This window comes from Coturnix japonica, chromosome 30 (assembly GCF_054131305.1).
Source record: "Coturnix japonica strain WE chromosome 30, WE-NBRP24, whole genome shotgun sequence".
Lineage (NCBI taxonomy): Eukaryota > Metazoa > Chordata > Aves > Galliformes > Phasianidae > Coturnix > Coturnix japonica.
The window spans coordinates 5,994,774-6,019,547 of NC_140692.1; the positions used below are offsets into that span (position 1 = coordinate 5,994,774).

Here is a 24,774-nt window from a genome sequence, read left to right on the forward strand (position 1 = left end):
CGATGGAAGAAACTGTACCTTTCTTTGGAGGTGGCTCTTCCACAGTAGGCTTATCCTCATCAGTACTGTGCTTTCTTCCCACTTCCAACTCAGTTTTCTCTTGTTTCGGTGCTTTAACTGAAAGCACTGAAAATTGGCTGCTTTCAGTTCCTTTATTAGTGTTCTCTTCTGCCGGTTCTGCTTTACTGGTAGTTAAATGGTAGGTAGTCTTTTCCTGTATTGATATAAGATCAGTTACATTGAAGCTTAACAAAAGGAGCACTTAAGTCTCAGTAATCTTCTGTAGGCAAATATTTACACAAAACCATACAGCTAAAATATTTACCCAGTGACTCTATAGACATCAGTTACAAATCTCAATAGCAGACAGAACAAGTACACCTTCAGATAATGACAAGTGCAATACTCGGTAGAGTATACAAGGGAAAGCAAGAGCCTAGCAGGTTACAAAGTAAAAGACTTGCACACAATCAAGAGTTTACCAGTTTATCAAAGAATTTCCTGTTTCCAAGAAGTCAACAAAATTACAAACATGGTCAAAGAGCAAATGGTCAGCTCTCATACAAGTTCATCACATCACACTTCAGCTAAGCTGCTAAAATCACTTTCATCGTGACAGATATAATCCAACCTTAAAGCTTAGTCAGCTCTGTCACGCATATTTTAGATTGTGTCCTTGACCACAAGTGAAGCTTCCTTACTTACAAGATGACGATTGTTAAGCCATGCTGGCACTGCCAAGGACTGATTATTCATCTTTAGTAGCTTATGAAAAGAAAAGCTTCGGAAGTGCTCAGGCCACACAATCTCACAGATAGAGTTGGAGCCTTGTTCTTGGAAGAAGTAATAGGTGAGGACATGACTACTCATCACAGTCAGCTTTAATACCATGGAAATACTAAGTTGCAGTGATGCAGACAGTGAAAGACTAAGAAGGGTCAAGTTGCTAAGCTTACAAGGTTAGAGATCTGAGTGACAGAATTAACTATAAATGTTTTCAGAGCTACTTCAGGCTACCAAACATCAAAAAATGAACAAAAACCACCAGAAGTGGTATGCACACATACTTAATCAAGGTAGTCTTCACATATTCAGTAGCTCGCAGTACATTAGTCAGGATAAAGTTTTATGGACTGCATAGAACGTGGAGATATCCTGATAATGGAGCCTACTGGAATAGCATTTTAAGCTACCACAAGTTGGTATTAAAACAATTTTACACAACAACTTCTTGATAAAGTTACCTCAGTTGCTTAAGTTGCTCAACAGACTCATCCAATTTAATCACCTGCATTTCAAAGTCTGTAACACACAGAAAAGGTTGTATTACATAAGTAGCCAATAGATAGTTTATTAAGTAATCAATTTTTCCAGATATTCTAATGTTTAGGTAGCTTTTGAACAGATTAATTAATTTGCATGTGGTCTTCACTTATTGGGAGTGATTCAAAAGTTTTCTATATTTCTTGGAACGAAAACATTGCATCAACAAGACATAAAGAAGAGTAGAGATTACAATATAAAAGTAAAAATCAAGATATAGACATTTAACCCCGTACTTACGAAAGCGTAAAGCTGCTAGTTGCAGTTTAAAGGAGAGGGGGAAAAAAGAAAAGAAATAACCAAAAACCGTGGAATTGCTGAACCTGAATATACACAAGGAACAAACTATCACTTATCTACAGGCTATGGTTCCAAAGGTAGAACATCTGCTCTAATTCCTACTCAAACTGGTTATTTCTCTTTTAGATTAATGAACTATTTCTGTCTTCTACCTTTCACATCGCATAACTCACCTTTGTTCTTCTGCATCAGCTCTTCTTCAGTTTTAAGTAGTTTGGTGTTTTCCTCTGTTAGCTCTTCTTTGGTCTCCATCAGTTCAAAGTTAGTTTTCTCCAGCTGCTTTTCAAACGAGCCAATATCTTCCTTCGGGTCCCCCAGGGATACAATGGAACTATGTGCTGCCTCAGCTTGCTCTTTAATATCCATGACATCATAATGCACAGAATCAAGAATGCCCTCAGGATCAACACAGGTGTCAGGCACTATGCTATGTTCTCCACCCTGAAACGTAATTTATAATCAGTTAAAACTGGTGAATAGCTGACTACATAATAGCTGTTATTTCTACAGATAGTCTGGATAGCCACTATGAAGACAGCCATACAAGAAGTTTTTAATTTCAGCTTCAAAACTCACCTCACAAATTCACATACAACATGACAGTGATTCGTATGGGGGGAAGATAAGTGGCATTCTAGTAACAGCTAATATATTTTATAGTATTTGATGACCACACTCCCTTTTTTTTTTTTTTTTTTTTTTTAAAATATTACCCCAGATTGATCTCCTTCAAATTTAACGTACAAGTTTGGACTCCCCTTTTCTTTGTATACAGCGTAAATTTTCATTTTGTGTTGCAGAAACAAGGAAAACGCCCAAATTCCCAAAGCTTTCTGAAACTGTTCTTAAGGCTCAGCAACTATTCCTGCTAGATGAAGAATAGATGTATCTTGCTCATCATACAGCAACACAGCATGCACTTCTTTGTAAACAGCCTTGTGTTTCTATAAGATGTGCCCATAACATTTGAATAGTAAAAAGGAAAATATTTAAGAAAAAAAAAAGGAAAATATTTAAGAAAAAAAAAAAAGAAAAATACCAGGGTGTCATGGTTTAATAATTTTGTAATTTTGCTATCAGTATTCCACATCATAACATCATATAAAGCATGAATAATTTTACTGCTCCCGAACACTTGCAGTATATTGATGATATTGTCGTGTGGGGCCATACAGCAGCAGAGATTTTCAAGAAAAGAAAACAGATAATCCAAATTCTTTTGAAAGCTGGTTTTGCCATTAAGCGCAGCAAGGTGAAGGGGTCTGCCCAGGAAATCCAGTTCTTAAGTGTAAAATGGCAAGATGGGCATCGACACATCCCAGCAGATGTGATTGAAAAAATCACTGCTATGTCTCCTCCCACCACCAAGACAGAGACCCAATCTTTTCTGGGAGTAGTGGGCTTTTGGAGAATGCATGTCCCAAACTACAGCCACATAGTGAGCCCCCTCTATCAGGTAACACGGAAGAAGAATAATTTCTCACGGGGTCCTGAGCAGCAGCAGGCTTTTGAGCAGAGAAAACAAGAGATAGCCCGTGCCGTGGCCTTGGGGCCAGTACGGACAGGACAGGATGTAAAGAACATCCTCTACACTGCTGCTGGAGAGAAAGGTCCCACTTGGAGTTTGTGGCAAAGAGCTTTAGGAGAAACCCAAGGCCAACCCCCGGGACTTTGGAGTCGAGCATATAAAGGGTCTGAGGACTGCTACACTCCAACTGAGAAGGAGATCTTAGCCGTGTACGAGGGGGTTTGGGCTGCTTCTGAAGTAGTTGGGACAGAGGTTCAGCTCCTTCTAGCACCTCGCTTGCCTGTGGCCCCCCTGTCACGGACACAGGTAGATTTTTGTTTAAACCGTGACAACTACCCAGAATGCAGCATAAGGGAATTTTTGCCTAGAACTCTGGAGGACTATTTTTAACTCAGAAAGGTCAGAGATAGAAAGTTCACACTGATTTCTGGGTCACCAGCCTCACCGTACATCAGCATTTTTGGTTTTTAAATGATACATAAAGTTCTCAATGGCACTGCTCTAGTCGGTAGTTCTTTCCCTTTCCGTGCAGCTCGCTCTGTGCATGGCTTGTGAACCGCTATTCAGGCCAGACAGCTGCAGCCCCAAAGACCTGCCATAAATGTACAAATTCTACCAGGATAATGTCTTGGTAGTGGAGAAACAGGATGCGCAGTCATATGGCTCTCACACATACCTTGTACAACCAGCTTGGCTCTGGACTGGGCATCACCAATGTCACAGGTGTACACGTCACTGTCACTTTTCTCCAGATTTTTTATGCACAGCTGCAGGTCTCGTCCTTTCTGTGCCCTCTTGTATTTCCTGCCAGGCCTGAGCTCAGCAATGCCTTTCCTCCATATGACGAAGGATGCGGCTTTCTCGCTCTGACATGTAAAAAGTGCACTTCCACTTTCTTCGATTTTCACATCTGAAAGTTCCTTGATAAAGTAATTAGGTTTTTCTGGAAGGAAAAAAAAAAGGATGAGGGTGTAGGACAAAGGGATTTGTTACTCCAACAAGTCCCAAGCATACAGAGGTGTCCTGAATCTCCTTTGCCCTCATTTCAGAATATCACATAGAGATGCAAAGAGTCTAAGAAGACCACAGACTCCACCCATTTACATAGGTTTGATAATTCCAGTAGATATCTGGAAAGTTCAATACCATTATACATGCGCTGGTAGGATCTCATCTGATAAACTGCATATAGTTTTGATTACACATATTCAATAGAGACTAATTCAGATTGCCATCTTTTCTTGGCTCACTAACACCCAAGATCATAGAATCATAGAATGATCACAGAATCATAGAGTGGCCTGAGTAGGAAAGGACCTCAAAGATCATCTAGTTTCAAACCCCCTCCAAGGGGTCACCAACCACCAGACCAGGCTGCCCAGATCCACATCACACTGGAGAATCATTCAGTTTCCAGATTATTTTAAGGAAAAGATTTTAATCCATCATATTTTCTGAAAACTAAGAATTGATCCTGCTCAAGGAAACAGAAGAGAAAAACATCACCCACAGGCTGCAGATATTTACCTCGACTTCTCTACATGCCATCCCCAGTGTGCTTTTCAACTCACCTTGCACAGTGACCCTGGCTTTTGTTATGGAGTCCTCTGTCTCACAGGGGTACTCCCCACTGTCCTTGGCAGTAGAGTCATGGATGATCAGAATGGCCCCAGTTCCCTCCTGCTGCAAGTCGTACTTCTGGCTTTTTCTGATTGCTTTGCCATCCTTGTACCACCTGATGTTCAAATCCGGTTTTGACAGCTCACAGCTCAGGCTGATGTCCTGCCCTGCTGCTGCTGTCTTATCCTCCAGCTGTTTTGAAACCTCAGTAGGTTTTCCTGGAAGAAAACATTGCTTTTGGAGTAACATACACTTAGGGTAGGATGCCTCTCTCAAAATACACGCATCTACATGCTGGAGATAAGTTAGAGAGGCACTTGCAACAAACGCCATCCTACAGCCAGCAGTAATCTGCAAAGTACAGACAATAGAATTCCAGGCAGCATTTATTCTCTCTTAAATCTACCCAATTGAGGATGATGAACCATGTCTGAAAACTGCCTCTTTCTTCTCTCCACTCATCACACTGGGAGCCTCGGATGATGCTCTCAGATGCACATGTTCTAGATAGGAATTTGTTGTACAGCTAGATGATGTGAAGGCCATCCCTTCAGCTTATACTTAGAGGATATTTCCTCCCACAGTTCCCTCAACAGATCATTCCTGATTTACTGTTAATGGAACAAGCTGTAGTGAGATGCCCATTTCCAGCAATACCCCAGTGCTTTGGGTAGTTCTCACATTTGTGTAAAATGTTTCCTCCTTTTACTTATTTTTAAGAGAAATTCTCAGTGCTTCGAGGTTCAAGTAGAAGGTTGCTATTCACTTTAACCATATTATGAGTTAGCTCTCACGACAATCTTATCAGAAGACAGTTGAAGGAATCAGACCCCAGAATCTCTCCCATCTCATTACCTTTCACAGACAGAGAGGCTTTGGAGGTTAGACCACGGGCAGTAAAAAACGACTTCCCCAGCGTCAGTAGGAGTCACACTTTTGATAATGAGAGTATATTTCCTACTCACGTTAGAAGCTTTAAATCGCCCACCACTTTCCATTCTGCTTCCAGTCAGTGTCCAGTTGAACTCATCAATGCTTTCATGGGACGGAATGCATTCAAAAGTACAATCTTCTCCCTCCTGGATTTCAGTGTTTTTCAGCCGTTTGGTAATGCCACTATTCAGCTCTGGAAGGTAAGAGATAGGTTAGTATGAGGTTTATATGGAGAAAAGGCATTTGTGACATATGTGAGTAGCAGTACTGGTGTTTTAACTCAGGATTTGCAGAACATGGCTGCATTCCTTACTGATGTATTCTCTAAGACATTCTCCACTCAGAATTACCAGAAAGCTATAAAAAAAAAGAGACGTGAATCTCTTGTCTTTGCTCTGGAAGAACTACAAGGCGAGCAGCTCAGTCCATGGAGCAGAATGAAGATTCAATGAGCTACAGAGGGAACAACCTAACTGAGAGGACAACTCTAGGATGCTGCATGAGAAAAAGGGTTTTGCCTATGACAAGAAATTAAATGTTTCTATTAGCTCATTTGTTACCATCCTACCGCTACTGGTGTACAAACCATTTCTCCATTTTAGGGATGTTTAGAAAGGAAATATTTCCAGGACATTCTTGATGTGTTTGGTGATTTTCATGGCAAAATGAGATACATTTACATCAAAAGCAATGGGAATTTTCCAGACATCACTGTGCTAAATTGCAGTAATACACTTCTATTGTAGAAACTATTAAGGCTCGTGGGGGAATAGGTGTAAGACATAGTGACCACACTGAATGTGCTTTCAGCACTCCTTTACTTTCCACAGTACTTACCCTGAATGCCGACCTTTGATTTGGCAACATCAGTGCCAATATCACAGGTATAGAAACCTGCATCTGACTTCTCGAGGTCATGGATAAGGGGACATAGGGTCTTCCCAGACTGTACCAGCTCATACTTGTTGCCAGAAGTGAGCAGAACACCGTCCTTCTTCCACACTGGTTTGACCTTCTCTTTAGAGACTTCGCATTCCAATTTAATCACACCCCGCTCCTCACCAAAAACATCATCCAAGGACTTCATGAAGACAGCAGGCTTCTCTGCAATTAAAAGGGCAAAACAGAACAATGTGATACAGAAGTTGAGACATTTCCAGTTGCTTTCAGATTTTTAAAGAGGGATCAATAAATCTTTACCAGCACTGACGACACCAATATAGAACCTAAAGCGGTTTCATGTGTGTTGACTGAATGCACTTTATGGAATTCTGAACTAATCAATAGGAGAATACAGGGAACAGGAGGGACAGCCTGCATTGCCGGTGGGTGGGACTGATATCATATGAAGTAATTGGGATGCAGCTCTTCTAAAGCTGGAGAGCTGGCATTGCCCTCACATGGAGCAGAGCTCATACAGCAGGCCACAGGATTAAGAGGATAAGCTGCTGAACACTTTTGATTTTCCTGTTTTATTGACTCCTTTTATCTATCTTCTATTTCACACATCAGATGTTTATACTGGGGAAAAAACTTCCACCAAATGCAAAAGAAAGGAGAAAGAGGAAATCCTTCAAACTCCGAGCGCATAGAGTAAAAGAGCTTAATTGCTGGGGAGAGCAGATTAGAATCACAGTACCCTTAGAATTGGAAGAGACCCTTAAAGGCCATCTAGCCCAGCTCCCCTGCAATAAAAAGGGGCATTCACAGCTAGATCAGGTTGCTCACAGCCTGGTCATTAGTCATCCCAGAGGCAAAACACACACTGAATGATCTCTCCCGGCAGTCATAAATCCTTGGAGACAACAGCATTGACACGGCATGTTACTGAAGCAGTAAAAGAAACTGCTCTTGTAACTCTCCTTGTGCTAAATAAAATGATGATAAAAAGCAATGGAATGCTTTGGCAGGACACCAAAACCATCCTCCTTCGTTGATATCTGCTGCAATGGAACCTTCCACTGGAAGAAAGCCCCTGATGACTTGTCACCCCAGAGAGGTCAGCTTTAGAAGCAGGACTGCTGCACAATAGAATGAACTGGGGCTCCTTAGCATCTCTTACATCCAGGAGGGGTGTGATCAGACCCACCTATCACCTTCAGGTGCGCTTTCTGACACCTTGTCTGACTTCACTGTCACTGTGCCAGCATCCTCAGGCTTAACCTGCTTCATTGTCAGTGTGCAGCAATTGCCAATGTTCTTGATGTTATTGTAAGTGTTGGTGTAAAGGAGGTTGCCATTCAGGAACCATTCCACGTCCTCGTCATTATGGGACAGCTCGCAGGAGAAGACAGCAGAGCTCTCTTCTTCAATTTCCACATCCTTCAGGTGCTTTGTTACTTCTACATTGCGGGCTGTGGGGAAACAAGGTGAACTGTTACCACTGTTACTATAAATCATACTGGGATGTGTTGGAATGGTTGGACTAGATGATCTTTGTGTAATCTTCTCAGTGAAGATTATACATTTATAACGTTAGCAGGAGAGAACGGCAGAAGTCAACCTCAAGAAGAGAAATCTGAGGTGAAATAGGACATGGAAGAAGCCACCCTCCCTGCTCATACCTTCAGCTGTCAGCGTGGCCTCAGTCTCTGCAATTCCTGCCTTGCACTTGTACACACCAGCATCATCGGGCTTCAGCTTCAGAATCTGGAGCTCTGCTGAATGCTTATCCCTCTTGATCTTGTACTTCTCAGAGGGCTCGATGGGTGTGTGGCCCTTGAACCATTTCACAACCTTTGGAGAAGGCCTGAAGTCACAGGACAGGATGACAGAATGATGTTCCAAAGCTGTCTTGTCCTCCAACTTCCTGGTGATTTGTAGATGGTAATCTGCAAAGCAGGGGTGGAAGAGAAGAAAGGATGAGGACAATTGGAAGAAGAGGAAAGTCTCTTGCATGTATTCAATTCCAATTAATGTCATGTTCACAATGGTTTTTTGAACCACTCCAAAGATAAAACAAATGATTGTCTATAGGGAATGCCATTGACTACATTTCAACAAAGTAATACTGTATATTATCTACCAAATGCAAGGTCCAGCTCTTGTTCTGTGCTAATTAAATTGCTCCCATTTGTTGAGGCTTTTATTCAAATAAGAGTGAGTTGAAAATATTACAAATACTTCAGGATGTGAATGGAGACTCTTACGCTGGGGACAACAGCAGATGAAAAGCCTGCAAGTTTCTTTCAGGTGAAATCAATGACAAACTGCATCAAATTTAGGTGCTACCAAACTTAAACTTGTCTAGTTCAGAAACAGAATTAATTTCACCTGATTTGACTTCTTTGGTATAGCCAAGGACAAAACCTCAGCTCTGTAGATCTGAATAGTAAGCACATCACAGCTATTCAAACAGATCTTTTACTGAGATGCAGCTGTCTCATTTAGTGTCCAACGACTTTGAACTGGAAATGGAGCAGACCCTCCAGACACACACAAAATATTTCAAAGACCCCAGTGAAGGAAGACTGTACGTTAATTAATTCTTCATCTTCATGATGTAAACCAAGCCTGGATATGTTACCTCTGACAAGCAGATTGGCTGTGGATTTTGATTTGCCAATTGAGAACTGAATGATGCTTGTCATATCAGTGGTGGTTTTCGCTATGGCAAGCTGGTGGATGGTGCGTTCTTGCTGCATAATCAAGTTTCTGCCAGCCTGTAAGACTTCCCCACGTAGATACCACTTGGGAGGTTTCACAGATGGAATGGATATCTCGCATTCAAACTTGGCTTTTTCAGGCTCAGTCACATCCTCATCACACAGCTCCTTCACTAGATTAATGGATTGCTCTTTAAGAAGGATGGAACAAGAGAAAGCAGAGATGTAGAAGGAATGTAAAAAACCCTTACATTATCACCCTACTTACTCACATCAGCATTACTGCACATAAACACTACACCTATCAGCTCAAAATGCCTTAAAACATTATTTAAAATAATAGAAAGAAAGGAATATTGTTAAGAAGTCACATGAACACTACACCTATCAGCTCAAAATGCCTTAAAACATCATTAAAAAATAATATAAAGAAAGGAATGTTGTTAAGAAGTCAGACAATAAGACTGACAACCTGTAGAGAGCCCAGATCTTCTGATTCCCAGTCCAACATCCAAATCAAAGCATGACCTTCCCATCCCGATATCAAACTCCTCGCATTACGAAATGGAAAAGAGGTTCAATGAAACACGGACATTGATAATTACTTTGGTTAAATACAGCAACTTAGCTCTGAACAACAAGTTTTCACCTAGTAAAGGTCTCTGTAGCTCAAATGTAATGACTCTACTTAGGAGAAATTCATTTTCCAGGAAGTTCTTGCCCTTATAATGGTAACAGTGGCAAAGCTGGGGACTGAACTCTTGAGTAGTGTGCTAACTCAAATGTCTCCCTTTTCTTTATCACACTTAACATCATATATATACCCTAACATTGTATATATTAAAAAAAAAACAAAACCCTGTGTTCTTTTCAAACAGCAAGAGAAAATGAAGAAAAAGTCAAGCTATGTTTTTTATCCCTCAACGTTCAAACACAAATCTGAAGTCTAAACGTAGAAAATCAACCTCCTAAGAAAATAATCTGTTTTACTTAGCAAAAGTAAATTCCAAAAGAGAAGCTGGATATTTTGTGGGCAGAAAGGTAGGTAGGTAGGAGTTTTTATTTCTGTGAAAGGTCCTGGTGGTGTTTAACTTCCTTGACATTAAAGCAAAGGATGTTAGCTCGTTTATAACATAAGATAATTTAATCAAAATCGTCATCAGAAGCATAATTACCTTTAACTGTAAGATGGGCACAAGATTCACGAGCTTCTGCCTTTTCTGCTACAGATTTTATTTCTGCTGCATCCTTGACTTGGACATGTGTGTAAGTCAGCGAGTAGCTCTTTCCTGAAGCAGAGAACCACAGAGTCACTAAGGCTGGAAAAGACCACTAAGGTCATCTAGTCCAACCGCCAGCTCATCCCTACCAAACTGTGCTCTTGAGAGCAAACCCACAACTACACTTGGCTTCCTTGAGCAAAGAGCTCTGAGGCACATGGCCAGGCTGAGCATCATCCATCTGGTTTCACAGCATCACTGCCTGTTCTCTCATGTCAATGAAACCACCCGTTCCCCCACGTCCACATCCCCACCAAAGTGTAATCTAAACATGGCTTCTACAAGGACTGACCAAATGTGGCCGTCGTCACCTTCAAAGTACCTGATACAGAAGGATCACACTCACTGTCAGACAAAACCTCTTTGGAGAGGTGAACTGACTGCCCTGTTCACCCCCACGTTGGAAATAACTGCACTCATTTCCTACCTGCTCCCAGCAGTGTGGGATGGTGGGATAGCATCACACTTCCCACACTAAGCATCCCACCATGTCACTTGTTCCACCCTAACCTCAGTCCCAAAACAAAAGGGGAACTCCCTTCTGAACCCTCTTCACTTCATTTCAGATGTCTTATATGCTTAATCTCCAACCCACCCCCCACTCAGGAGAAAGATCCCCCTCTTACACCCTACCATCTTGCCGCAATCTGATGTTGTCATCAGCCTTCAGCTTGTTGTCATCTTTGTACCACTGGGTCTGAACCTCATCGTGTGAAATCTCAGACAAAAGATGCACTCCCATATTCATTCACTTCCACATCTTCCAGTGGTTTAACAATCTTGATATCTCCAGCTGTGAAACAGTAGAGATATATTTGTCAGGGTATTTCCAGAACTGAGTGCAGCATCTTTTCCTTACACATATTTGCATAGAAAATAAGTAGGATTATGTTTTATTCTAAACCATCATCCATTCCTGAGTCATTTCTCTCTTCAACACAGTCAATGCACCAGAATCTCATTTATTCTAAAACCTTTCAAGCAAAATTAAGGGTAGAAAAACAATAGAACTGACTGAATCTTTAAGGTCATTTAGTTCCAGTCCCCCTGCTATAGGCAGGGACACCTCCCTCCACACCAACTCTTCTCCTCAGGGTCAAGGCTTCTCTCAAACCATTCTCCTCTAAGCCCGTGCCTGTGCTTGGGATTGCCCTGACCCAGGTGCAGGGCCTTGTACTTGGCCACACTCAAGTTCATGAGGCTGCCAAGGGCCCACCTCTCCAGCCTGTCCAGGTCCCTCTGGGTAGCATCCCTTCCCTCTAGCACATCAACAGCACCGCTCAGCTTGGTGTCATCTGCAAACTTGCTGAGGGTGCATTTGATTCCACTCTCCATGTTGCCTACAAAAATGTTAAATAACACTGGTCCCAACACCACCCTCCACCTGGACACTGAGCTATTGACTGCAGCTCTCTGAGTGTGACCATCCAGACAGTTCCCTATCCTGCAACTGGTCCATCCATCAAAACCATTTTTCTCCAGTTTGGTGACCAGGATGTCATGCAGGACGGGATCAAATGCTCTGCACAGGTCCAAGTAGATGATGTCAGTTGCTCTCCCATTATCCACTGATGCTGTTACTCCATCATGAAAGGCCACCAAGTTTGTCAGACATGGCTTGACCTTGAGGAAGCCATATTGGTTACCACCAATATCCTCATCTTCATTTTCCAAACTATGCCAAGGAGAAATAGACAGAACTCTACAATGTCGTGTCGCCACAAACCTGTCTGAATCATTGGCTTCTCTGCATGCTCATCACTAGTCTCTCCTTAGCTTGTGTGCCCACAGTGTACGGGGAATGTCAGCCACAAATCTTACCTAGGGGACATCTTTGCTTCAAAATCCCTTGAACATCACACAATCCCTTTTAACTCTCCAGGTCTGCACTTATTTGTGTCAGAATCAGACCATATTTCTGTGCTGCTATTTCCCTTTCCTTCTGAAAGGCCTGGATACACTTTGGATTAACCACAGGAGCAGAGTTCCTGCATAAAACAGCCAGTACTGAAACAGCAACCCAACCTGGTTGCAGACTGAGAGAGAAAATGAGAGTTCACCGCCTGTGAATAATGAGACTTCTCTTATTTCCCTGGGGAGTAATGCCCACTTCTTTTACTTTGATGGAGCTCCTTCCCATCCTAGAAGGGAAAATATCAAGTCAGATCTCCATGAGTCCTTCCATCTCTGCACTGAGCAAAGGGAGCCTTCAGATCTATGCTTAATTCACCCACTTCCCTAGAATTAATGGAACTGTGCTTACTGGAACATATGCTGAAGCTTAAGCACAGTGCAGTGTTTTCAACATGTAGGAATGGCTATAGAACTTGCATAAATTCTGGCTGACCTATGACAGCTTAAAGCACTGCAGAGGACTGTTAACAAGCCGTTTTGGACATCACCTTGAATGAATGACGTTATCCCCAAGTAAGGGAAGGAACAGCTGAGCACCGGGGAGGTGCCAGAGCAAATTCTCACACTGTCAGGTGCAAAGAAAACTCAGATTTCACCCTAAAACCCAGTTCATAACAAGGCTACAAAATCCTGGCTGAGAATTTCTGTGTTAGAGTTGAAGCTCAAGACTGTACTCCAACCAACAATATTTTGTGAAGCAAGACCTCAGGAGTTCACAAGAAACCAAAAACAAACTTCCATTTCAACTTGATAAATGAACTCAGGACATAATAACAAAGAGGGCTGATCTGGGCAAGTAAAAGAGCATAAAGAAAAGAGAGCAGTGCAAAAGCTATCAAGCAAAAGCTCAGACTCGCATCCCTTGGAAGTGAAATTAAAGGCTCTCATTCATTTCCAGAGAAGTCAGAAAGGAAAATACCATTACATGCCATACCTTGAACCACTTGACGTCCACCTTGGGCCTGCACAGCTCACACTCAAATGTGACCTTGTCCTTCTGAGTGACACTAATGTCTGCCAATGGTTTGCTGAATTTCACAGGCAATTCTGAGAAGGAGAAAGAAGGATGTGGATTTAGTTGGGAACGAGGTCTCTAGGAGCATCTGGCATAAGGAATAATGAAAGGCAGGGCCTACTCTCCATGCTTACTAGAACTTGTCATTAACAACAAAAAAACCTATTGTTTTGAGCACATTATCATTACTTGTTTGGGACAATAACGTTCCAACAATCCTCTTGATATCTGAGGGATACTCTGGTGGCAATGGCCCAGTGCAAAACATTCTTTGCATCTGGAAGGAAAGCTGGTTCTGCTGTTCCAGTAATCTGGGACAGGAGCAGATAATGACAAATTGCACCAACCAATACCTGTCACAGTGAGCCTCCCCGATGAATTGATGCCTTCTGCTTTAAAGGAAATGAGTCCTGCATCTTCAAGGGTCACAGAAGAAAGTATCAAGGAATGTTTCTTCCCCTGGGCACCCATCGTGATATTTGGTGCAGGCTTCAGCCGCACGCCGTCCTTCTGCCAAGTCCCTTCCACATCCTCATGGGACACCTCCACCGAAAAGGTGACAGTTCCCTTCTCAGGGAATTCCAGGGGCTGCAGATCTTTCACCAGCTTCATCTGCCACACTGAAAGACAACGGGGACAGGTTGGAGATCTCACACCAGCAGCTGAGAAATAGAATCACAAAAGGAATCAGAGAAAGGTTTAGGTTGGAAGGGACCTTTGAGATCATCCAGATCCAACCCCCCTCTGCTGTAGGCAGGGATGCTTCCCTCTAACCAGATTGCACAAAGCCCCATCCAGCCTGGCCTTGAATGCTTGAATAGCATCAGGACTTCCAAAACAAGTTACTTCCCTCTTCCTCTCCCAGGTACAGTATCTGCTAATTAAGCAACAGCCTTTGCAAAGAAGAAAACTTGTTCATAACCAGGTCCGTGTGTGCTCCTAAATGGATCTTTCCAGATGGAAAAAACATTTCAGGTGGCCTCCTAGAATTTACCTCTTTTTGTGTTGCACACAAGACTGAAAAAAAAATTACTTTTGCAAAGTTCTTCTTGTTATAATGAAACAAACATTTGGGGAATGGCAGAACCAGGTAAAGTTTACCATCACATCAAGAAATTTGAAATTTCACTCTCATGTTCTTGGTGTGGTTTCTGCAATAATTATTTGGACTAATTAAGCTTTTCCCTGATGAAAGCCTAGAAGTATATCACAAGAAGGACCAACTTACCCATGACCTTTTATTTGTCTTACTCAAGCATCTCCTCCTGACCAAAACTGACAATAAAATATTCAGCCAGACTACAGGTTTGAGCAGCTGAGTTGTTTCTAGGATCTCCTGCAATCTCAAGCTTGGAACACACACTTGTCTTTTGACTAAGTGTCTTTTATAGAGCAGTAAACAACAGGTTTTCACACGGCGATTCCTCATTTACCTTGCTCTGAAATCATTCTCAAACCATGCGGGATCAGTCCAGGGAGAAGGGGATGAGAGGGGAAGGGAAAGGGGAAGTCCACGGTCCTCTAAAATCAGGCTTCTTAGCCTAAAGCTCAACAGCAAATAGCAGTCCACTTCCCCACATTGCTAGACTCCGAGCATTTAAAGAACATCAGCTTACCTCATTATGAGCTCTAACATAGCCAAAGGAATTCATATATTCAAATATTCCCTCAGGGGGAATTGTGGCTGTTCCATGCCCACAGGGTAGAAGACAGCCAGTCTTCCTCTCAGCCACATAAACAGCTGCTTAGTGCTCCCAAAGCGAATGCTCACCAGTTGTTTCCAACTTGAAGGTCATCTTCTGGCCAGCAGCCTCGCAGATGTATTCTCCAGCATCTTTCTTCTCCAGCTGCTCCACAACCAGACGCCGTATTTTGCTTACACATTCCAGTTTGAACTTTCAGGAGGAGGCAAGCAGTCTTCCATCCTTGTACCATTTTACTTTGGTTGTATCCTGTGCTACTTCATAGCTGAGGGAGGCACTTGCTGCCAGGGCAGCACTCACCTCTTTCTGCACCTGCTCCTGGTTTATAAACACAGGTTTTGGCTCTGAGGGAAGAAAAGAAAAAGTATTGACTGAGGGACTGAAATGAGACCAACTTGCAGGTTTGTATGTACAGCTTGGAACAGGTTTAGGTTACCACTTGTGCCCAAACTAATAGCCTTCACTAGAGAATATCAGCTCTTCTGTTGAAACAAAGTGTCAAATCTAGGCAAGAAAGAACCTAGGAACTGAAGGAACCAAGAGGGTCCTTGAACACCAGTCCCATGGTTGCAAGTCACTACACAAACATATTGAACCCAAAAGAACATCTGTCCTGCAGGCAACCAAAACCTGAGTTCCTTTTACTTAAGACCCACTTTGAAACATCAAAACACATAAACATGTGATAGTCAAACCACTGGCTGCCTTTTCATGACCCAGAACAGTACTCCTGGCTTCCTGAACAGACTCCTCATGGCCTCTACCATTGCCACAATGTGACTGTCAAAGGCACAAAGGAAATATGCTCACCAACGCAGTCCTTTGTTCTTTGTGTGTGATTTGCAGATATCTATCTTACCTTGAGCTCTGGGAATAGTCAGCTCTACCAGGTCTCTTACTGTGAGTAGCAGACTCACCTATCCAGATGCAGCCTCCAACATAAAGGCATAGTAAAAAGGCAGTGTACTACTAGGAGAAGTTCCTGCTTCTCCTGCCATGAAAGGCTGCACATAGAACATGCACTCCAGCCTCACTGCACATACTTCTCTTAGTCAAATATTTCGGTGAACAAGAATTACAGTTTGGGATCTCAGGCACAGGAGAGATTTGAATAATATCTTGAATATTGCTTCCATTGTACATATATCAGTAATTATTATTCTACAGACAGACTGAAGCAGGTCTTTGTGTCATACTAAAACCAAATACTTTCTACAAACCCAGACAATCAAGTATAGCGAAAAGACTTCAGCGCAGACTACTGCAACTGGATCACTGTATAATAGAAACTAGATTTTACTCTACTGTTCTCTGCTGTATTTCAGACAACACCTGTCTCACCTGTGACATGAATCTTGAAGGTGAGTTTCAGGCCAGCAGCCTCGCAGCTGTACTCCCTTGCATCTTTCTTCTCCACCTGGCTCACCACCAGCCGACGCTGTTTGCCCTCTGACTCAGCCCTGAACTTCTTGCTCCAGGTGATCAGTTTCCCCTCCTCGTACCACTTCACCTCCGTCTTCTCCTGGGCCACCTCGCAGCTCAGCGTGGCATTTTCTGTTGGTGCAGCCTTCACCTCCTTTTGTACCTTCTGCTTGTTGATAAAGGCATCCTCTGCTTCTGGAACTGGAAAACATTGGGTAAAATATACATTAGATATGAACAACTTGTGACTGGAAGACATTAAAAGTTGCTTCTATGTTGTATTGGACAATTTCCTGGAGCAACACTGCTTTACAGTGTTTATCACACATTATAATGCATCCTCAGCACAGTCCCTATGGTCATCCCATCCCTCTGGGTAGTCTTTACTATCAGCTCGGACTCCTAATTTTCAGATTTCTTCTAATGAAGACCATGACAGATCTTCATCTGTCTGTCTTTTTGATATTGCTCCACTCTACACCAGAGATCAGCCAAATACAGCTAAATTATGAACTGAAGACCTCAAAATCAGGAAACCATAGAAATTTAAGAGCAGAAAACCATCTTTTGACTCTACCCTATGGTAATGATATAGCCCTTAATATGGTGAATACTTGGCCTACATTAGATTTTGTAGCTCGGTTTTATGCATAAAGCATCGTTTTGTACTCTCAGCAACCCCTGATTCTTCAGAGAACTGGCTGAGGTAATCTCCTCTTAATACCTAACACATATAGAAGAAAGTGTTTAAAGCCCACCTTACCCTTTGTGTCAACAAATGGAGTTAGCATCAGAAAGATAGCAAGTGTAATTAGTTAGGCATACACACTTCAGTTAAGGTGATTCAGTTAATCACTTTGCTAAGTGGGATCGATTGATAAGTTGAATCTTTTATTGATTACTTTAGTGACTGTTTTATCTGATTCTCCTTTTACCAACAACTGGTTGCTGAGAGCGTTCATGCTAGTTCCTATTTGAGGCGTGGGAGAACAGATAAACCCTAAATAAATGGGCTTCCATTTCTATTCCATGGTTTGCCCTACAAAAGGCTGTAGAAGTGCAGAATATTTCTGACGCACTTACATCATGGACTTCTCTAGTGCTAGCCAGCTTCTAACAGCAGAGCAATTTTGAATAAGCTTCCTATGCTTGTTTGGATCCCAGGAAAGATCCCAGGGTCCTTATGTTGATACCAAGACAGAGGCTCCAAGCATGAATGCAGGACTAGCAGGTGTGAGGGGGATTGACATTGCCTTTTATTTGCAGTGGAGACATGGAAGACCACTCATTCAGATCATTCATGCAAGCATATTCAGGCATACCCAGCTCAGGTGACCGGGAAGGCTCCTGCTCCCCAGCAGTCATGGCAAACCCTTCCAGGACCTGTCCCCTATCTCCTTCCTCCCCGCTGTCACTCTGTGAAGCCTTCTGCTGCCATCCCTTTCCCTTCCTTCATGACTTTCTCCTCTGCATGCTGTCTGAATTCTGAGTGGCAGCAGCTGCCCAGGAGGGTAAGTTCAGCTCAAGTTCCTGTGCTGCTGACCGTTGCAGTACGTGCAATCCCAGGATTCACACCACAGCTCTACCACCAGCACTGCAGTCCACTGAAGGTGAGGGAGCAGGGCAGCAAGCCAATGCAAGAATGCAGTTGATACACTCTACATTTGATCTCCCTGCTTGTATTGACTGCAAAAGCATCATTCTCTCCGCCCATCTTTAAACAGCCCCTGTTTTGACTGATGATTTTCAGGGAAGGTTCAAGTTGGATGTTAAGAAAAACTTCTTCTGAAGAGGAGTGGTGATGTGGTGGCACAGCTTTGCAGGGAGGTGGTGGGGTCACCATCCCTGGGAGTGTTCAATAACCATGGAGATGTGGCACTGAGGGACGTGGGCAGTGTGCAGGTGGGATGGGGTGAGGCTGGATGTGGGGATCTTTGTGGTCTTTTCCAAACGCAATGATTTGATGAAGATCAAAAGGGTTGCTTATTAGCAAGACAACAAACATGGCCTAGACCAACCAGGTGATGCAAAACTTCTCACAAATGCAATGGAGCTTTGGCCCACTTCAAATAAGGATTTCAGTGTGCACCACAAATACTGAGATAATGAGATGGCAGAATCAGCCCTTTTTACTCTAGTTTTCTATAGGTTTCCAAGGTGTGCAGCACTTGTTTCTTTTAAGCGAGAAGGTCTAATCTGCATCCCATAATGCTCAACACTGAGTGCCGAACATTCAAGAGGTCCTTAAAATGGGATTGTTCTGTGCTACCAGTGGAACCCAGGGGTAGAGGAACCCTGAAAAGCTTTCTGAGTGCAATGGTAAGAGGACAAATTAAGACTCAGAAAGCCATTGCACTTTGGGAGAAGCTAGTAAGATGAGGATTTCTGTGGTGAAAGAGCCAACCACTCCAAGAGTACTCATAATCCCTCCTGACTTTCACACCACATCATTCTGCAGTGAGGGCTGGACTTGCACGTCATGTTACAGTGAGAAATACATGAGAAATACAGCAACGGTAGCTAGGCAAGCACTCACCACGTATGGCAGAGGAGGAGGTATTACATTACCCTGTGCAGCCATGAGCTCATCCGGTCTGAAAGAGAACAGAAAACCTTTGGTTTCTGAGTCAAACAGCTAATAATAGCCCTCAGCTAGCAAAATTCCAGTGTAAAAGCACTACATTGCTGTGTTTTCTCCCTACACCTCTGCAATAAGATGTGGACTGGCTTTGGCTGCTGAGGATTAACTTGGTTGATTCCAGCTGTTGCCATAGTCTTTCTGTTATCATTCATATTTCATTTTCTCTGACAGATACCTCCCAAATCTACCCTTTCTGTAATCCACTCTTTGCTGAAACTGCCAGTTTCCTGAGCCAAAAGCATGAGCTACACAACTCACGGAACAGATCCAAAGGCCCCAGAATCACATCCATGTGGTGTGGGAACAGTAAAAGCTGATAGTTTAGAGTCTACACCGCAGGCAGCAGCAAAACTGTCTACTACAGGAGCAGAGATATATTGCACACCAGGGACTGAAGGAGCAGAATGCCCCAAGATGGAGAGAGCAAAGACTGCAACCTTTACAAGGGAACAAAACGCAAGCTATGCCCTGCAAGGACACCAGGTCTGTGTGAGCAGAAAGGCAGTAGACTCCCAGTACAGTTGCTCCTCCACATAACTGATCAAATGCCAAACCTTGACCAGGATTAAGCTCCAATGTGTTCACTGCCATAAGAAAGAAGAGGAGAAAACAGATTCCCTGTCCTGATCAGCTCAGAATACAAGACAAGAACTGTAAAGTTAACAGAGAACAAGCTGACTTACGAGCAAAAACCAGCAGAGTGCAGCTACAAATAAAACAGAAGACAAACCCTCGTCATCAGCCAGCTCACTAATGGTCACTCAGAATGCAGCTGATGTGCCCATGGCTATCTGGAGTCTAAGTTAAAATTTACTGGATTATGTGCAAAATATACTGACACCAGAGCAATCTCTACTGCAGCTGGAGTGAGAGATCTGCCTCTGTTCTAAACCCTCAGACTAATGAGAAACGTACAATTAGAAAGGTATCAATGGATTCATGACTGATCATTACATTTACAGAACATGGAACGAATGGTCGTCAACATGGGATTCAACAAACCAAAGGCAAGTGCAATGCCTCTGACTAAAAGTTCTTAGGACACCGACAACCAAACCTTCTCAGTGCAGCCACAGTAGAGATCTGTAACTACTACTGTTGAAATATCAACTGGTAGAGCAGTGTTGCACATTGTACAAATCACAGTTGGACATCTATGGACAGCTCATTATAAAAGTAGTCGTAGGGGAAGAGCTGGATGAAACACTGTTAAAAACAAATATTCATTTTAGCTGCACGTTTCTAAGCATTTCTTTTCATCCTCCCCAAAACAGTTTCATGGCAGAATCAAGAGGACACGTTCACACAGACGTTTCCACAGCCAGACTATGGAATAATCAAAGAATATCAACCAAAATGTGTTTCCTACCAGTTACATGAATCTTGAAGGTGAGTTTCTGGCCAGCAGCCTCGCAGCTGTACTCCCCTGCATCATTCTTCTCCACCTGGCTCACCACCAGCCGACGCTGTTTGCCCTCTGACTCAGCCTTGAACTTCTTGCTCAAGGTGATCAGTTTCCCCTCCTTGCACCACTTCACCTCCGTCTTCTCCTGGGCCACCTCGCAGCTCAGCGTGGCATTTTGAGTCAGTACAGCCTTCACCTCCTTTTGTACCTTGTCCTTGTTTGTAAACACGTCTTCTTTCTCTGCAGGGACATCACAACAGTCACACCGTTTTGCTGTAGTCTGCTGCAGAGCTATCTCCACTTCCCCGTTTTCACTATACTTGCCCTTCACAGGGAGCATCGTGATGCCTCATTAAGACAGGAAAATACTTTCCCCTCTATTTTGCCTTGGGAAATGATAAGCATATCATTTCACATCATATCATATCACATCATATCACAAAGCTAAACATTTCGCAGTCTGATATCAGATTTGGACATGAGATTTAGAACACCTGCATGCACTACTGAACCTTCTCCCTTATCTTTTTTTCTTCTCATGTCTCTCTACATTTCCAGTAAATCAGAAGGGAACGGCCCTCCAGAACAGGTTGCCCAAGGAGACTGTGGATGCTCCATCCCTGCAGGCATTCAAGGCCAGGCTGGATGTGGTTCTGGGCAGCCTGGGCTGCTGCTTGGCAACCCTGCACATAGGAAGAAGGGGGTTGGAACTGGATGAGCACTGTGGGCCTTTGTAACCCAGGCCATTTATGAGTCTGATTAGTGGCATTTTCCACCTAATTGTGTCATTCAAATTTTGTAACCAGATCTCTTCAAACACCTCCCCTTTTCTCACTCCTTGCATGCCTGGTGTGCTCTTGCACTGTAACCCTGCAGACACCAGATGACTACAAGAGCTGCACAAGTTACTCCTTGCCTATTGTTTGTTGCAGTAATTCATTCCTGGATGTAAAAGCACATGCTCCATCATCGTTCTTGGTGACGTTCTTTATGATTAGGCTGTGAGTAGTTTGGGTTCTCTTGATGATCCAGGTCTCGCTTTCCTGTAAGATTTTACTATTGAGGTACCAAGTGCCGCAACACGTTGTTGTAAGGTCAATAGTAAACATGGCATCCCCTCCTGGTACAGCTTCACCAGTTGTTAGGGGGGATTTCACAGCCAGGACTGGGTCTGAGGAAGAACAACATGTATGTCTTAATGCTCTTTAGATGCAAGTCTGGTATCTCATTTAGAGATGGAAGATTAAATCATAGGGACATTTCTACTTCTCCCTTTGCATGAGTGCTGGAAGAAGCACTTCTGTGCTTAAGATCTGTTACAGAAAGTTCTGCCTCTTGCACGTGTGAGATGTCAAAAGATAAGGATATTCATGTCTCTGTCACAGAAACATAACTCATATCACTTTAGTGGTAGCTGGAGGTTGACAGGAGATAGGAGAACTAGGAATAAAGGAAAGCCTTTGGTGTGTTAATGCACTGCTATCCTTAAAGTCAAAGGAAACATCTTGAGGGAACCAACACAGCTGCTCAGCACACACTGACCCATTTCCATTGGGGTTTTTGTGCTTACCAAGGTGCACGCTCCCTGGGAATTCCAGAGACAGGCTCTGTCCATGTGCATTGACTGCAGACACTCGGAACTGATCATCAGCCTCTTCAGACAGATTGCTCACCTTGAACTCTGGGATGGGGACATGAGACTCGTGGCACCTCACCCAGGTGAAGCCAGTTGGTTTATTGCCTTCCACAATGTAGCCATCAATTGGAATGGGGCGGTGCATCTTCGGAGGGGACCATGCCAGCGTCACTGAGGTTTCTGTTTTATTTTTCACCACGGGGTCAGTTGGGGGCTGGGTGGGAGGTTTTCTGGGAGCTGATCAGAAAGAAATACAGAAATATTGGCAGAAGGTCATGTAGGCTGGAAAAGACCTTCAAGATCAGCAGACTCAACTTTCAGCATGACCTACTGAGTCCCACCATTAACTACTGTGGTACCTGAGGACATACATGACAAGCTTATTCTTGCAGGTATTTGCATAGTGAATATATTCACCCTCTGGTTGCTTTGGAACATTTTAGAGGTTAAAATCCCATCGGACTTTTTCACTATGTGCAGCCACTAATACAGGCAGGAGGCTGGAAATTACCTGATAAGCTCTAGTTACAGACTACTGACACAGTCAAGGATTGATTTCATTTAATTTTGGCCATCAGAAAGTTTGGTGTCTGGTTTCAGTCACCCATCTAGACTCCAATTATAATCATATGGAGAACAGCACATTCAGGAGAACTCATCTCATCTTAATAAACCTGAATGAAATCACAGAATCATAGGATCATGGGAGGGCTTGGGTTGGAAGAAACCTTCAAGATCATTCAGTTCTAAACACCCTGCCATGGGCTGGCTGCCCACTAACCAGCTCAGGCTGCCCATCACCCATCCAACCTCGCCTTCAACACCAAGGACAGGCACCCACAGCTTCTCTGGGCAGCCTGAAATGGAAGCAATGAGCCACATGTTGAAGATACTCAAATATTCATGACTGTACAGAGAGCCAAATACTCCATACATATTGCCTGCCTGGTCAATGGTATTAAAATGCCAACAACAGACTCATCCAGCTGATTGAAAATGGTGTGAACATGGCGTACAGGATTCTTCCAGCAGCTAGTTAGATCTGCAAAGAGTAAAAATAGGAAATCTCAATGCGATACAATTTTCCCTCATAACATAAAGAGACACATAACTGCTTTGGGGTGCACTATTACCAGCCTGTCAGTTGCTGTTGGTCAATGCTAGATGCCAAAGGTCCCGCTAACACAGCATGAAGCCGAAAGCTAGACGCTGGAATCAGATCTCCTGACCTTACCATCAGAAATTGAGATGTCATATTTTGCTCAGAGGTGCCTGCTTGTAGGAGGGACAGCTTCCGAGCTTCTTCTGCTCCAGGAACCAGCTCGAGCTTCAGGATTTAAACAGCAGTCAGAAATTAAACTGAGCTTTGTCACCCCCATCAAATAGAAGGAGTGGTTGGGTGGTACAGCTTTCCAAATCACTTAGAAACTGTCACAACAAGCAGATGCCTACCTTTTCTTTTTTAACTTGTTAATACATAGAGCTTAATAGCATCAGAATGCCCCAAGCACTTCAGATAACAGGACAGCTGTAAACCCTTCTTCAAGGATTCCTTTGTTTAACCACTGAGTAACTGTAATTCAGTGGTGCTGGTGGGAGAAGGGAAGTCCTAATCTTCCCAGATGGAGAATAGAGTTGACGTTCACATGCAGACTGGTGCTGCAGCAGAGCCAGAAACCACTCATTTGGGAAACACAGCACCAAGAAAACAATGGGAATAGCTTCATAAAATCAGGAGCTTCACTCAAATTTCATGTCAGGTCCATTATTCTTCCTATTTTCAGGAAGAAATGATTTCCCTTTTTCTTGTAGTTTTATTTTCTTTTCCTTTCCAGCAAGCAGCTTTGTAGCTTACAAATTGTTTTCTAATCACCTCCTGGTGTGGACAAATCACACAGGTCTGACTCCATGTTTTACATAGTTAGCATATTATATTTGTTCCACTATGGAACTGTACAATCATAGAATGGCCTGGGTTGAAAAGGATCCCATAGATCATCCAGTTCTAACCCCCTGCTATGTGCAGGGACGCCAACCACCGGACCAGGATGCCCAGAGCCACATCCAGCCTGGCCTTGAATGCCTGCAGGGATGGGGCATCCACAGCCTCCTTGGGCAACCTGTTCCAGTGCGTCACCACCCTCTGGGGGAAAAACATCTTCCTAAGATCCAACCTGATCCACAACCCCTACACACCCTCTGAGCCCCCTAGAGCCCCTAGTCCTCCTATGGCCCACCACAGCCCCATATGCCCCCTAGAGTCCCCCTCAACTCCCTTTACAGGCCCTGCACAGCTCTATATAACAGTCTTATAGAACTACCTTTAGTAGAAGCAATCTCCACACAGAGATCCTTTCCCAGCACACTGTGCCACGGGGTGGGGGATGAAGGGGGGGGGGGCACATACACACACAGTGCCGGGCGGGGGCCTGTAACCGACCCCCACCCA

General features: G+C 43.4%; 1 protein-coding gene and 1 long non-coding RNA gene across 2 annotated transcripts in view; both read right to left on the minus strand.

The window, feature by feature from the left end:
* Positions 1-14,124, minus strand: LOC146755820 (uncharacterized). The gene is made up of 4 exons (XR_014937931.1): positions 13,872-14,124; positions 1,797-2,064; positions 1,245-1,302; positions 1-214 (listed from the first exon to the last, which is right to left on the minus strand). It is a non-coding gene; the product is annotated as an uncharacterized LOC146755820 (long non-coding RNA).
* Positions 5,700-24,774, minus strand: part of LOC146755821 (obscurin-like) — a 27,145-nt gene continuing 8,070 nt past the window's right edge. The window contains exons 2-6 of the mRNA XM_085525252.1: positions 8,269-8,535; positions 7,794-8,058; positions 6,542-6,867; positions 5,760-5,897; positions 5,700-5,704 (exon numbers count right to left, since the gene is read on the minus strand). Of these exons, the coding sequence (XP_085381378.1) occupies positions 5,700-5,704; positions 5,760-5,897; positions 6,542-6,867; positions 7,794-8,058; positions 8,269-8,535 (1,001 nt within the window). The remainder of the gene's footprint in view (positions 5,705-5,759; positions 5,898-6,541; positions 6,868-7,793; positions 8,059-8,268; positions 8,536-24,774) is intronic.